The sequence below is a fragment of the Balaenoptera ricei genome, chromosome 1 (genome assembly GCF_028023285.1).
Source record: "Balaenoptera ricei isolate mBalRic1 chromosome 1, mBalRic1.hap2, whole genome shotgun sequence".
Taxonomy (NCBI): Eukaryota; Metazoa; Chordata; class Mammalia; order Artiodactyla; family Balaenopteridae; genus Balaenoptera; species Balaenoptera ricei.
This window is the reverse complement of record NC_082639.1, coordinates 103,715,380-103,732,040: the sequence shown is the minus strand read 5'-3', so window position 1 is coordinate 103,732,040 and position 16,661 is coordinate 103,715,380. Positions and strand designations below refer to the sequence as shown.

The 16,661-nt window shown below is 40.8% G+C and overlaps 1 protein-coding gene across 1 annotated transcript in view; it reads right to left on the bottom strand.

The window, feature by feature from the left end:
• MAN1A2 (mannosidase alpha class 1A member 2) overlaps positions 1–9,622 on the bottom strand; it is a 173,839-nt gene extending 164,217 nt beyond the window's left edge. The window contains exon 1 of the mRNA XM_059928824.1: positions 7,895–9,622. Coding sequence (XP_059784807.1) covers positions 7,895–8,196 — 302 coding nt within the window. The 5' untranslated portion in view covers positions 8,197–9,622. The remainder of the gene's footprint in view (positions 1–7,894) is intronic.
• Between the last annotated feature and the right edge of the window lie 7,039 nt (positions 9,623–16,661).

Here is a 16,661-nt window from a genome sequence, read left to right as displayed (position 1 = left end):
GCTGCCTGCAAAAAGGAGACCCCAAACACAGTAAGTTAAGCAAAATGAAAAGACACAGAAACATGCAGCGGATGAAAAGAGCAAGGTAAAAACCCACCAGACCAAACAAATGAAGAAGAAATACGCAGTCTACCTGAAAAAGAATTCAGAGTAATGATAGTAAACATGATCCAAAATCTTGGAAATAGAACGGAGAAAATACAAGAAACGTTTAACAAGGACCTAGAAGAACTAAAGAGCAAACAAACAATGATGAACAACACAATAAATGAAACTAAAAATTCTCTAGAAGAAATCAATCGAGAATAACTGAGGCAGAAGAAAGGATAAGTGATCTGGAAGATAAAAGAGTAGAAATAACTACCGCAGAGCAGAATAAAGAAAAAAGAATGAAAAGAATGAAGGACAGTCTCAGAGACCTCTGGGACAACATTACACGCACCAACATTCAAATTATAGGGTCCCAGAAAAAGAAAAGAACTGAGAAAATATTTGAAAAGATTATAGTTGAAAACTTCCCTAAAATGGGAAAGGAAATAGTCAATCAAGTCCAGAAAGTGCAAAGAGTCCCATACAGGATAAATCCAAGGAGAAACACACCAAGACACATATTAATCAAACTATCAAAAACTAAATTCAAAGAAAAAATATTAAAAGCAGCAAGGGAAAAGCAACAAATAACATACAAGGGAATCCCCATAAGGTTAACAGCTGATCTTTCAGCAGAAACTCTGCAAGCCAGAAGGGAGTGGCAGGACATATTTAAAGGGATGAAAGGGAAAAACCTACAACCAAGATTACTCTACCCAGCAAGGATCTCATTCAGATTCGATGGAGAACTTAAAACCTTTACAGACAAGCAAAAACTAAGAGAATTCAGCACCACCAAACCAGCTTTACAACAAATGCTAAAGGAATTTCTCTAGGCAGGAAACACAAGAGGAGGAAAAGATAACAATAACAAACCCAAACCAATTAAGAAAATGGTAATAGGAACATACATATCGATAACTACCTTAAATGTAAATGGATTAAATGCTCCCACCAAAATACATAGACTGGCTGAATGGATACAAAAATAAGACCCGTATATATATGCTGTCTACAAGAGACCCACTTCAGACCTAGGGACACATACAGACTGAAAGTGAGGGGATGGAAAAAGATATTCCATGCAAACGGAAATCAAAAGAAAGCTGGCGTAGCAATTCTCATATCAGACAAAATAGGCTTTAAAATAAAAACAATTACAAGAGACAAAAAACGACACTACATAATGATCAAAGGATCAATCCAAGAAGAAGATATAACAATTGTAAATATTTATGCATGCAACATAGGAGCACCTCAATACATAAGGCAAATGCTAACAGCCATAAAAGGGGAAATCAACAGTAACACAATCATAGTAGGGGACTTTAACACCCCACTTTCACCAATGGGCAGATCATCCTAAATGAAAATAAATAAGGAAACACAAGCTTTAAATGATACATTAAACAAAATGGAAGTAATTGATATTTATAGGACATTCCAGCCAAAAACAACAGAATACACTTTCTTCTCCAGGGCTCATGGAACATTCCCCAGGATAGATCATACCTTGGGTCACAAATCAAGCCTTGGTAAATTTAAGAAAATTGAAATTGTATCAAGTATCTTTTCTGACCACAGTCCTATGACACTAGATATCAATTACAAGAAAAAATCTGTAAAAAATACAAACACAGGGAGGTTAAACAATACACTACTAAATAACCAAGAGATCACCAAAGAAATCTAAGAAAAAATCAAAAAATACCTAGAAACAAATGACAATGAAAACACGATGACCCAAAACCTATGGCATGAAGCAAAAGCAGTTCTAAGAGGGAAGTTTATAGCAATACAATCCTACCTCAAGAAACAAGAAACATCTCAAATAACCTAACCTTACACCTAAAGCAATTAGAGAAAGAAAAACAAAAAAACTCAAAGTTAGCAGAAGGAAAGAAATCATAAAGATCAGATCAGAAATAAATGAAAAAGAAATGAAGACAATAACAGCAAAGATCAATAAAACTAAAAGCTGGTTCTTTGAGAAGATAAACAAACTTGATAAACCATTAGCCAGAATCATCAAGAAAAAAAGTGAGAAGACTCAAATCGATAAAATTAGAAATGAAAAAGGAGAAGTAACAACTGACACCTCAGAAATACACAGGTTCATGAGAGATTACTGCAAGCAACTATATGCCAATAAAATGGACAACCTGGAAGAAATGGACAAATTCTTAGAAAAGCACAACCTTCTGAGACTGAACCAGGAAGAAATAGAAAATATAAACAGACCAATCACAAGCACTGCAATTGAAACTGTGATTAAAAATCTTCCAACAGGAAGCTTCTGGGCTGCTGCTCTTCTTGCTGCTCCCTGGCTCACGGCCACTGGTCGACCCCCACCCTCCCCGCTCCCCTTGGCCTCGATGTTCTCACCTTACAGGCGGCTCTTTGCAGAAGCACGAACTCCTCACCCCGCTCCTCTTGGTTATCCCGCGCCCCCCCCCCCCGCCCCGTCTCTCTTCCTCCCAGTCCGCAGCAGTCTCCAGGGTTCTCCGACAGTCGGAGCCATGGCATCCCGACATGTGGCAGGCCGCTGTGCTCCTGCTGCTCATCAGGACCCGGCCTTTGGAGGGCGACGACCCCAATCCCAGCTGGAAATTCCACTTTGATTTCTAACCTCTCCTCGTCTGACGTTCCTGACGTCATTCTGGACTTCTTTGATTGATCCTCCTGAGGGCAGAGAACTACATTCTGCTTCTGATTTTAAATCGAGAAATGTTTCCCACCACCTTGTGATGCCAAAGTCCGTATCATTTGACACTGAAGAAGAGAGTGAATATCATTATGAAAATGCTGATGAAGAGAAAGAGGATGGAAATGAAAAACCAGAAGAAGGATCCAAACTGGATATGGTCTCAGCAGAGGGCAGCTCTGGAGAACACAGTTGGAAGGCATAAAAAGAAGTGGACATCAAAAGAAAAGAAAAATTTGTTCTTCATGGATATTCTAGTCTTCATTAGTCCACAACACAAATTGTTTCAAAGTTCAACATCCCAAAATGATGTTAACTGACATCTGACTTTACTCTTACCTTTACAGATAAATTTGACAGTATTGTTCACATTGAAAATAAAAGCTTGTTTGACATGAAAAAAAAAATTTTCCAACAAACAAAAGCCCAGGACCAGATGGATTCACAGGCAAACTCTATCAAACATTTAGAGAAGAGCTAACACCCATCCTTCTCAAACTCTTCCAAAATATAGCAGAGGGAGGAACACTCCCAAACTCATTCTACGAGGCCACCCTCACCCTGATACCAAAATCAGACTAAGATGTCACAAAAAAAGAAAAAACTACAGGCCAATATCACTGATGAACATAGATGCAAAAATCCTCAGCAAAATACTAGCAAATAGAATACAACAGCACATTAAAAGGACCATACACCATGATCAAGTGGGGTTTATCCCAGGAATGCAAGGATTCTTCAATATACACAAAACAATCAATGTGATAAATAAACCATATTAACAAACTGAAGGAGAAAAACCATATGATCATCTCAATAAACGCAGAAAAAGCTTCTGACAAAATTCAACACCCATTTATGATAAAAACCCTACAGAAAGTAGGCATAGAGGGAACTTTCCTCAACAATAATGAAAGCCATATATGACAAACCCACAGCCAACATCATTCTCAATGGTGAAAAACTGAAACCATTTCCACTAAGATCAGGAACAAGACAAGGCTGCCCATGCTCACCACTATTATTCAACACAATCTTGGAAGTTTTAGCCACAGCAATCAGAGAAGAAAAACATATAAAAGGAATCCAAATTGGAAAAGAAGAAGTAAAACTGTCACTGTTTGCAAATGACATGATACCATATGTAGAGAATCTTAAAGATGCTACCAGAAAACTACTAGAGCTAACCAATGAATCTGGTAATGTAGCAGGATACAAAATTAATGCACAGAAATCTCTTGCATTCCTATACACTAATGATGAAAAATCTGAAAGAGAAATTAAGGAAATACTCCCATTTACCACTGCAACAAAAAGAATAAAATACCTAGGAATAAACCTACCTAAGGAGACAAAAGACCTGTAGGCAGAAAACTATAAGACACTGATGAAAGAAATTAAAGATGATACAAACAGAGAGAGAGATATACCATGTTATTAGATTAGAAGAATCAACATTGTGAAAATGACTATACTACCCAAAGCAATCTACACATTCAATGCAATCCCTATCAAACTACCAATGGCATTTTTCACAGAACTAGAACGAAAAATTTTACAATTTGTATGGAAACACAAAAGACCCCGAATAACCAAAGCAATCTTGAGAAAGTAAAACGGAGCTGGTGGAATCAGGCTCCCCGACTTCAAACTGTACTACAAAGCTACAGTAATCAAGACAGTATGGTCCTGGCACAAAAACAGAAATATAGATCAATGGAACAGGATAGAAGGCCCAGAGATAAACCCATGTACCTGTGGTCACCTTATCTTTGATAAACGAGGCAAGAATATACAATGGAGAAAAGACAGCTTCTTCAATAAGTGGTGCTGGGAAAACTGGACAGCTACATGTAAAAGAATGAAGTTAGAACACTCCCGACCACCATACATAAAAATAAACTCAAAATGGATTAATGACCTAAATGTAAGCCCATACACTATAAAACTCTTAGAGGAAAACATAGGCGGAACACTCTGACATAAATCACATTAAGATCCTTTTTGACCCACCTCCTGGAGAAACGGAAATAAAAACAAAAATAAACAAATGGGACCTAATGAAACTTCAAAGCTTTTGCACAGCAAAGGAAACCATAAACACGATGAAAAGACAACCCTCAGAATGGGAGAAAATATTCACAAATGAAGCAACTGACAAAGGATTAATCTCCAAAATATACAAGCAGCTCATGCAGCTCAATATCAAAAAAACAAACAAGCCAATCCAAAAATGGGCAGAAGACCTAAAGAGACATTCCTCCAAAGAAGATATACAGATTGCCAACAAACACATGAAAGGATGTTCAACATCACTAATCATTAGAGAAATGCAAATCAAAACTACAATAAGGTTATCACCTCACACTGGTCAGAATGGCCATCATCATAAAATCTACAAACAGTAAATGCTGGAGATGATGTGGAGAAAAGGGAACCCTCTTGCACTGTTGGTGGGAATGCAAATTGATATAGCCACTATGGAAAACAGTATGGAGGTTCCTTAAAAAACTAAAAATAGAACTACCATACGACCCAGCAATCCCACTACTGGGCATATACCCTGAGAAAACCATAATTCAAAAAGAGTCACGTACCACAGTGTTCACTGCAGCTCTATTTACAATAGCAGGACATGGAAGCAACCTAAGTGTCCATCGATATTACTCAGCCATAAAAAGAAACAAAGCTGAGTTATCTGTAGTGAGATGGATGGACCTAGAGACTGTCATACAGAGTGAAGTGAGTCAGAAAGAGAAAAACAAATACTGTATGCTAACACATATATATGGCATCTAAAAAAAAAAAAAAAAGGTTCTGAAGAACCTAGGGGCAGGACAGGAATAAAGACACAGACATAAGAGAATGGACTAGAGGACACGGGAGGGGGAAGGGTAAGCTGGGATGAAGTGAGAGAGTGGCATGGACATACATACACTTCCAAATGTAAAATAGATAGCTAGTGGGAAGCAGCTGCATAGCACAGGGAGATCAGCTTGGTGCTTCGTGTCCACCTAGAGGGGTGGGATAGGCAGGCAGGGAGGGAGGGAGATGCAAGAGGGAGGAGATATGGGGTTCTATTTATATGTAAAGCTGATTCACTTTGTTATACAGCAGAAACTAACACACCATTGTAAAACAATTATACTCCAATGAAGATGTTAAAAAAAAATAAACTGACATAACCACGTAAAATATACACAAAGTTAATACAGGGATCCCTCAATACCTGAACTCTATTTGAATTCTTGCCTTCCAAAACTCAGGAACCAAACAGATTTGAATAAGTTCTCACATGTACCACTTGTTATCCAGACTCTTACTACCCAAAACCCAGAATTTGGCTCACTCACCATCCCTTATTAAGAGAACTCAATAACCAATCTCTCACTCCAAACTCAGGGATCTAACAGTATCCAACAGTCTTGTACAGCAAAACAGAAGCATATGTATTCAAGGGCTATATAAATTTTAGAATTCTTGTTTTAAGAGATTTAAGCAGATCTTTTTAAATGTGAAAAAAATGGACATATCTGTATTTTCATTCAAATTTGAAATTTAAATTCCACTTAACGAAGAATTTTTCTATGTGAGTGTTTTTAAACTAGAAAGTGCCATATTTTTTAACCTTTAGACCACACAAAGTATAAAGTAAATTGTTACGTATATGACAAACAACTTATAAAAGTTAAATAAAGTTAATTCATGGCTTCAAAGAGCTCTGAAATCAGTCTTAGCATCTTTTTCTTAAAAAAATACTTATTATAAATAACATGGGAAATAAGGTTTTCAAGGAAAACAGTACTTTCAGCGTTAACTTTTCCAGCAACGTATTTCACAGATTATATCAGATTTTTCTTGACGTCACCAAGAGCAAAGGGCAAAATAAAAGAAACAAATGAAAAGAGTACAGAAGTTGAAAACGATGGCAAAAATTTCAAATTAATTTGGTTACAGACGAATGATATTAAACAATTTTAGAAGTAATTACTCCATAAGGTTCAGCCCAAAGTCAAAGAAACAGCAAGCAAAGAACAAATTAACTAGATTGAGAAAAAGGAAAAAACAGCTCTCATTACAACAGTGCATTTTTCTAAAGTATTTAACTTAGGATAACATTTGAACACAAGCTTTCTCAAAAACCTCGTGCATGATGAAAAGTTAAAACTAACATCAGTTGAGAACAGAACTAAAACATATGATTTTTTTACATACTCAAAAATTATTTTAAGACATAGAGAAAAAAGGGGAAAGGTTTAGCAGGTAAAAAAAAAAAAATTGTAGGTTTGAAGAAAGCAAACTACTTTCCCAGATTCTTTTGATACAAATTGCATAAATGATTTAAAGAGAGTGTAACTAGAGCTCCCATTTTATCCTAATTTGCCCATATTCTCCCAAGAGCTCACTTCGGATTTACTGATTTTAAAGAATGTGAACCATTTAATCAAGCAAATTCTAAGAGTTATTTGATACACTCCATCTTTCACATTTAGGAAAAAAAAAAAAAGAGCAAAATTAAATTGTAAAACATAACCAAACCTTGTCTACAAGAGTCACAAAGTGAGTAACTTAAGATTCAGTGATCTCTTTAACTTAACTGATTCCACACAGAGCACCAAAACACATCTATTGTGCCTGTGTTTGTCTTCCTAAAAAGCTAAGATTCACTACTGAGCTTTAACTACCGGCCAGAGATGAGAGCCCTTTGGGAGAGAACCCAGAGGAGATGTCAGGATTCCATGGATCTATTTCACAGGGGGGCACAATGATTGAATGCAACACATTCTTAATAAATGAAGGCGCAGCATATGTCACTATTTCTTCAGGTTAAGTCTTCATACCTCCATCCCCAATTGTTCACATCAGACACAACACCCCTGAGCACAAACATTCCTCCTACATAAAAAGAAGGCGCTGGACTTTGGATGGGGCTCTAGGTGTCCTTCCAGTTTATGATTCTATCTAACTAGCTGTGAAAAAGTACAACTCTCATGACTCAGGGAAAGTTACATTTTACTGCCAAAAAATGACAGATTTGATGCAATAAACCATACCTTGCTCTGCCAAATGTTAATACCAGAACTTCGGAAATAAACAAACCTGTGTCTATGTTCATCTGGTCCATGGATCAGGAAGACTCCAGGGTTTTTAGCCCCTTTGCCGGCATCTACATGAGGAATTAACACATCTTCCAAACCCAGATCAAAACGTTTGTGTTTTGAGGAGTCTGGAAGGAAAAAGAATGCCCCAAAACACAGGGTGATGAAGGCACTTAGAATAAGGAGGAGGATAAACTTCTCAGAAAGTCTCAAGGTAGCCCTGTGATGCGGGAAGGAAGGCGGCCCCAGGTTCAGAGGTGGTATCCTTCGTCCAGAGAGGGGTAGCAGCGCTGGGGTAGTCATCGTTTACGCTCTTGGGCAGAATATTTTATAAAGTTCTCATCTTACGTCAAATGTACGATACATTGAACAGTCTTCAGAATCCTGGCAAAAATGGGGAAACTCAATTTTCCTCCTCTTAAAGGACTGCTGTGCCTTTCAACAGGGCACCTCTTTCACGCTCATCCAATTACATGCAGAAACGAGTGTGGCCCCTAAACACGATCCCTAGTTTAAATCCTGTGATATTTTCTTTGCCATCTGGCTCTCAGTACCTCACCGGGTGATTACAAGTCTCCTCTTCATTCCTAAGGGTAGATCAGACAAGCAACACCGCACAGGGGATGCAAGGTGGGTTCTTCCATTCCTGAACCTCTGGGAGATGCTCCAACGTGGTTTCCCGCCCCAAAAGGGAGCCTGACGTGATCCAAGGAGTTGTGGAAGGTTCACTTGCGCTCCTCCGATGCTTCGATTGCAGAATCTCTGAACCTCAGCGGTGGAAAAACAAGGGGCTCCTCGGAAGTCAGTCAACCGGGAGGAGGGTCACCCGCCTCGCCGGGAAGCCGAAGCAGCGGCGCTGGGCGAAAAGCAGGAAGGAGGGCTCGGACGCCCGCGCCTCCCGACGCTGTCCCCGGGCTCCGGGGGCCGGCGACAGCTCCGACGCTGCTCCCTCGACGGTTGGCGCGAAGAGCATCCACGTCCAAAATACCTGCGCCCTCCCAGCCGCGGCCGCCGCGGCCGCTGTCGCTACCGCTCGGGTCTGTCAGGGAGCGGAACTTCCTCCTCGGCGGCCACTGAGAAGCCCCGGCGTGTGCGGGGGGAGGGGAGGCGCGGCGGCCGCCCCCGCTCGGCTCCTCCTCCTCCTCCTCCTCCTCCTCCTCCTCCTCTCGGCGGCTGGTTAAGTTAACCCCGGCGTCGGCTCCCAGAGAGAGGCTGCCTCTGACCTCGCCGCGCCCGGCCGCGGCGACCGAGCCCCCGCGGCGTGGGAAGAAGCAAAGCCGCGGCCCCCCTGTCCGAGAACCCGGGGCAGGCGCCTGCTCATTCCTCGCTCAGCCCGGGGGCGGCGGCGGCCCCGGGCTCGCGAGAGCAGTCGCGCCTCGGGCGGGCAGAGGTCAGCTGCGTCTCCTTCCTCCCTGGCCGCCGTGGGGGGCCTCCGCCGCGCAACCTCCGGTCGCTCGCAGCCGCTCGCTCTGGTGGTGGCGGCGGCGGCTGCGGGAGAGGCAGCGCGTCCACGCGGTGCGGAGCTGCGGCCCGGTCCTCGTCCCGTGGCTCCCTAGGCCGGAAGGGCGCGGAGCAGCCGACTGCCGACACCCGTTGGGCACACTCCTGAGGGGAGCCGGCGTGTGGGGGTGGGGCAGATGGCTCGGGCCTGCCTCCGGCCCCGACTCGCGAGTGGGCGTCCCCGGGCGGCGGAGTGTGAGGTGCGCGCGCACGCTCCCGGCCTCGCCGCCGCCGCCGCCCCCGCCCCTTCTCCGCCCCGCCTGGCCCGGCCCGCGCTCCGGCCTCGCGCTGCTGCTGCGGGCTCCAGCGCCCGCCCTCCCGCACGTCGGCGGCGCGCCCCCCGGAAGCGTCCTGCAGCCTGCGTCTGGGCACGTGACGGGAGAAGGTCGACCGTTCGCGCTTCACTGATAACTTCACCGGTGCCAGGCTTCGGCATCGCCAGTTCGTGGGATTGACCCGGCGTTTGGGAGGTTGGGGGCGGGGAGGGCAGGGAGGCTCAGGTCCCGAAGGCATCGCTGCAATCCAAGGGTTGCTAGGACTAAAGGGATCTGACAGCCAAGGTTAACGTTTAATATTGCTTTGTGGAGATCGTGTCTTTAGTTATGGACCATTGGTCCCTAGGGCTCAACGACTGAGTCTCCAACTTCTTCCTTGCAGCCCATGTGCACATCGTTGGGCACCCGAAGCTCAGGTCATCTCTACTGAGCACCAACTGTGTGCCAGGCTCTGTGTTAAGAATAAAATGGCGACCTTCAGGTTAGGTTTCCTGGCTGAGGTGTCTTCTGACAGCAGCCCATATGACCCTAGAGGACAGCAGCTTCCTCATGGTTCAGTTTCTGGAAGACGTTCTCCCATCATCACACTCCTCACCACCACCCCTCCCATAAAAGATAATAAGTATGAACGAGAAGGTGCTAAAATCCAAAAAGACAACAATGTTGTTTAAATTCAGGTTTAAAAGCACCCTGAGTTGATTCTGTTATCCATAATCTTAAGAACCATGTTGTGATTAAGTCCAAAAAATTTCTGTGTAATACCCAAATATTCTCACTTGTTTGATATTAAGATGTCAGTGCCTCTACACATCCTTAGTGATGACTGGGAATTGGAGAGCAGTCCCTTCAGCCGCAGGGACAAAAGGTCAGCCTTAGTTAAAAATCAAGCAAAAATCCTCATCTTCATTGGCACAATTCGAAGTACAATTCCAGTCTGCAATATTTCCAGAAGCTCTGCATATCTCAGTATCTGCCATATGCCAAAGAAGTCATTGTCATTGATTGACCAAACAAAAACATGAAAATGTTAAGTACCACCTCTCACCCAATCAGGCTGGCAGCCCAATCCAAAATGAAATTTTTGTTGGACACTTGTGAAAAGTAGGTATAAGAAATTCCCTGCCTTCCCAATGTGTCTTTATAAAGTGTGCCAATTTTATGAATAAGTTTCTAATGCTGAGCCTCTCTGTAAGCCAAAGGAAGAGAAACACTTGGGTTTCCAAATACTGAGGTCATTAATTTCCATGGAAAGATCAGGGGAAATAAATATTGACCTCTGAATGAAATAGCAAGTTATATAAGCCTTGAAAGGTAAGTATTATCTAGGTTGACACCAAATTGTTAACCACAGAAACATGGATCATGAAACTTGCCTTAACCTAGTTGACAAGCATGACTTAAGCAGGCTCAACCTCATAACCAGTGGAGAAGACTTATCTGTGTCCTTTCCTCTTTCTAGCCCTTGCCTGTTTTGCAAAATTCATTTTTCCTTCAGGAGAGTAAAAACATTATTTAAATTAGAGGTTATTGCAGATGTCCAAATGGAGTCTGCAATTCTAAGGCCCTTGATGATGCTATCAGTTATTATAATCCTACACCAGCGTCAAAAAGTATGTGTTTGTGTTTGTGTGTGTGTGTGTCTGTGTGTGTGTGTGTATTCTCTTCTAGAGACTAGGTCCCTCTCAAATGAATTTTAAAAGAATTAGTATTGTTTTGTTGGTTTTTAAAAGCAAGTTGAAAATGTATTCATAAATTATGATTACAAGTACATAAAATGCATATAAAAAATTAAAAGGGAATATTTGAAAAAGATTATAGCTGTTGTGTTAAGATGTTGGTATTATATATAGTTTTTCCCCATGTGTTCTGTTTGTGTTACTTTTATAATTAAATAAATAATTTTTAAATAAAGTGGTACTTGAGAAAGTTAAGGTCAGATTTCAAATAGGTGGACTCAGTTGTATCAAGATGAACACATGTCTGAGGGCAATCAACAGAAAGCAGAACGTACATGAAATATACATATATATATTTTCTCATATATACGTGTAACAGGGACATATCTCATTCTAGACAGTACAAAGAGAGTATTTCATTTTCAAGGAGTAGCTGTGCTTTGATCAATGGTATAGACAAGATTCCAAAGTGGCAGATAAAGTGGTAATTTCCCTTTTATAAATCCATGTAAATTAATTAATATTTTAGGAAATAGGAATTGTTCAATTCCTAACAAAACAAAATCTACCCCGACATATTTCAGATTTATAGGACCATTACTGGGATACACGTATGTATTACAATGCAAAAGTTATTTGTATTTGTTCAATCATACGTTAACTTTTCTATTATCGAAACAATTTAACACCTATTACACACACACACACACACCATCTAGCTCTGTTTTAAGTGCAACTGAAGTCATACGCTAGAGAAAAAAATACAGCTGGTATGCAAAAAGAGGCTTTTGATTTGCTTATATGACTTGTTCCTTCTTAGTTTCAACTGGTTCCCAAAGTATCCCAAAGACATGACCACTAAATGTGTAGAAAAATAACCAAGCTTTGGCCCTGCTCTTTCCACTCTTGCATTCTTCTATAAAGCTTTTTTCCTACAGGTCAGGGATAACCTAAGTTCAATGTTATGAAACTCTCACTTTAGCTCCACGTTAAGTCAGGAGAGCCAAAAATCTTCACCTGTCTCTCTGAGCCAAAGTATTTGAGGCTCATTTGCTTATAAAAGACATTTGTTGAAGGACCACTGTGTGATACAGCCTCTACTAGGTGCTAGAGGTTTGGAGAAGTCAGAATCCCTATCTCAGTGAACTCAAAGTCTTGTGTGGGGTGGTAAATGAGCACTGCCAATTACCTGACAGGGAAGAGTGCTGTTAGACTAAAGCCCCAGGGGCTCATTGGTTCACTGAAAGGGCACCAGAGTGAGGGGAGGGAGATTGGGCATGTGTCAAGGAAGGTTCCTAGATCAAGTGCCACCTGAGCTGAGCCTTTGATTAACCAGCAGGGAAGAAGGGTGGTGTTTCAACATAGGGAGCAGAACATGCACAGGCATCCACAGCTGCTTGTTCCTGCCACTTATCCAGAAACTTCCCTGCTTTACTCTTCCAATAAATAGCTTGCCTGGCCCTAAACCCCCAATACTCTTGAAGGGGGAAAGTGAAATTTTTAAATTTTAGAAAAACATATGACTGTGGAAACACATTACTCTCTCCCAGTGCCTAAGACAGGGCCAAGCAATGAGGAAGCCAGAAGTTTCGGCTTCACTGGGCTCATAGTAAATCTGCTTCTGCTCTGAACCCAGCCATATCTAAGGCTAGTTCATCCTTTGAACCTCTCAGTTACACAAGCCTATGAATTCCTTTTGCAGTCAGAATTAGTTTCTGTGGCTTGCAATGTAAAGTCTTGACTAATACACAGCGTGCCTTTGCATGGAGGTGCTGTAGCTGCCTGTAGTATGTGAAGCACCAGTAGTTTAAGTGTAAAGGATCGGGAACCAGAAGGAGCCCACTCTTTCAGGCAACCACCAGGCTTGGGCCAGGGACAAAAGTGGGGAGAAGACCTAAAATCGAAAGGGCTGAAGAGAAGTGCCAGCAAAGGTAGGTCAAACCTAGCAGCCTGTACAGAACCCTTCAAAATTGGATGCCCACATCCACCTTTATAAAGAGCAATCTGATGCCAAAGGAGGTTAAGCATTCTTTATAAATCATCATATTAAAGTTGTGTTTAATCCACTCAAGGCAGTTATCTTGACAATATGTGTCACTGATTTATATTTTCATTCATTAAACACTATTGAGCATCCACTCTCTGCCAGTGCTATACTATGTTCTAGATATCAAAAGGTAAACGAAATATGGGAAGCAGTTGCATATGAGGAAAAGAATCTAGGCTCTGGAATAGAGACTCCTGGGCCTAATCCTGCCCTGCCATTTACCTGTGTGACCTTGGAAACACTGGAAAACTTCTTTATGCTTAGCGTCTTCATCCGTAAGATTAAAATAAAAATACATACCTCCTAGAGTTGTTATGAGAATTAAATGAGATAATGTATATGATAGTGCTTCCCCCATAGTTGGAATTCAGTAAATATTAACTATTGTTTTTATTATAGGCATCAGGATGAGTAGGAGTTGGCAGGTGACAAAGGTGGGAAGAACTTGTGAAGAGATGGGAGGAAGGGGAAAGAGTGTGGCATGTGTTAGTGGCAACTCCTTCCCCTTGGCCCCATTTTTCCATGGTGGGGATGTGTGTAGGGGGGTGTTCCACTAGAATACAACTTTTGGCTCCTTACACCACTATCCTTCACACAAAGGAGTGAGTTACTTGATTGGTGAGTACCATTGCATTCATTGGCTCATAGTCCTTGACTGGATGGAACTAATCTATTAAAAAGTGCCAGTTACTGAGGTTTCACTCTCTTGTTAACCTTTCTGCCTCAGACCAGTGCAACGATCTTGGGTAAACACGTGTGCTCTGCAGACCCAACATTCCCCTTTGATGGGCTGTTCTGAGGCTAAATTTTGCGGTGGTTAGGAGTTGGCTGAGAGTATCCTAAGCCCTTTGGGATTACAGATCTAGGAACTTGTTCTTTATTAGCTTATCTGTAACAGAGCTGACATTTTTTAAAAACCTTCACTTGACCATCCTCTATGTTTTATTTCATTCAAAATCAGTGGCTGGGGGGGACGAGACATACATTGATCTTCTCAAATAATTAATTATGGCTAGAACATAGATTGTAGAGGGAGGGTTGGTGAGAGAGAAAGCCAGAAGGGTAAACATAGAAAGATTTCTGCTCAAGTTGGTGCAGTAAGGCCATGCTTTGATCCACAAACTTTACTTCACACAAATAGTAATGATAGGTAAAATATAGAAAGAGAAAGCCAAAAAGACATAACCAAACTCAAAAACAAAATAATCGTTTTCATAGATCAGAAATGGAATTGAAACAGAAAGCACTTAGCAACTCTGAAGCCACAGGCCCACTGAGGTCTAAAGTTTGAAAGCCAAGATTTGTGTCTCTTGTAAGGTGACAGCAACTAAAGAGTTGCCAAACTGGGTGGAGGACAGTAGCCAGGCTTAGTTCTTAAAGTCAGGAACTTGTGAGAGGAGGCCGAAAATAAGCTGCTGCCAACCCACTGCCCGGGGAAGCAGAAGGACAAAAACACAGCCTTGGAATCAAGAACCAAGCCAAGCAGCTGGCCAAGTGTCTAGTTCTGCAATATCCCCAACATCACTGTGGGGAAGGAGCATCAAAGTGCCAACGCTAGTCCCAATTCCATAATGGAAGTTCAGTGAGGCAGGTGGAAGCAAAAATCACTGAGCCTGGAGGGGTGAGCACAAAGAGGGTGAGAGGGGGGAAAAAAAAAAAAAAAGCACACTAAATTAAAATAAGACAGAAAAAAACAAATAGAACCTTTCCACTCAAAATGAGCCTGACCACCAGATTCCAAAGACATTCAGATGTCTAATACTAAGAAAGATTGCCAACAAAATGAACACTCAGAATATGAACTTACTCCAAATAAAATTAACTCTATGGTACTGTGTGACAAAGATTTTTTAAATTAATATTTTTGCATTCTCAAAGTGATAAATGAAGGCATAGCACTCATTTTAAAAAGAAAAGAAATTAGGAAACAGATAAGCTGAATAAAGAACAGGTAAATAAGGTAAACATGGCAAAGAACTGATAGAAATCTTGAAAATAAAAATCTGGTCATTGAAATTTTTAAAAAAGTCAATACATGGGGTTAACCCTGGAGCTGGCCAAAGTTGAAGAGGAAAAGGAATTCGCTCAGAACATAGTATAGAAGAATTCACCCAGAAGAATTCACCCAGAACATAATATAGAAAAATAAAGAGATTTTAAAATGTGAAAAATAATTCAGATTCATGGGGTTATATTGAGTGGCTTCAACATATGTCTCATAGGAGTTCCAGAAGGAAAAACTGAAGGGAAGAGTGGATAAGCTATACTTTAAAAAAGAAGAAAGAAATGACTGAAGATTTTCTAATCAAAACATCACAACACCATATGTACTGAGCGAGGTAAATAAGAGTAAACGAACACTTTTCTCACTATAGTGAAACTACAGAGTAATACGGATAAAGATAAAATCTCAAGTTACCCAAGGGAAACCACTGATTATTTACAAAGGAACTATGACTAGAGTTCTCAAAAGCAACCACAGAAACAAGAAAACAATTGAGTTTTCTCGAAGTGTTGAATGGAACACTATCAACCAAGAATTTGATTTCCAGATAAACTGCCATTTCAGGGAGAGGGCAAAACAAAGACATTTTCAATCATAAAAGGCAAGGGAGTTTTCCACCCACAGACCTACACCAAAAGAACTATTAAAGAATGTACTTCCCCCAAAGAGAAAATTAAGCCCAGAGGGAAAGCATAAGATACAAAAGATACTAGGGAGGGAAGAAATTAACAAAACGTGATGGTAGAGTTAAAAATAACTACTTAAGGAGTATGGGATTAACAGATACAAGCTACTATAGGCCGAACAGAAAGGGCTGAACAGAAGTGCCAGCAAAGGTTGGTCAATACAATAAAATAAAATAAATTTTATGCTTATAAAATAAGCATAAATAAATATTTATGCTTATAAGCATAAACAATTTTATGCTTATAAGCATAAAATAAATTTTATGCTTATAAAATAGATAAGCAACAAGGATTTACTATATAACACAGGGAACTATATTCAATATCTTTTAACAACCTATAATGGAAAATAATCTGAAAAAATACATATATATAACTGAATCACTTTGCTGTACACCTGAAACTAACACAATATTGTAAATCAACTATCTATAAAAAAAAAAATAATAGCTACTTTAGTGTTTAAAAGAAAAGGAAAGAAATGGTTACAGTGGGTAGTTAAAACATGCTAAGGTCTTTGTCATGTTTGGAAGAGGAATATAAATAATGACTGTCTGAATACTTTGTCTATAAGATATT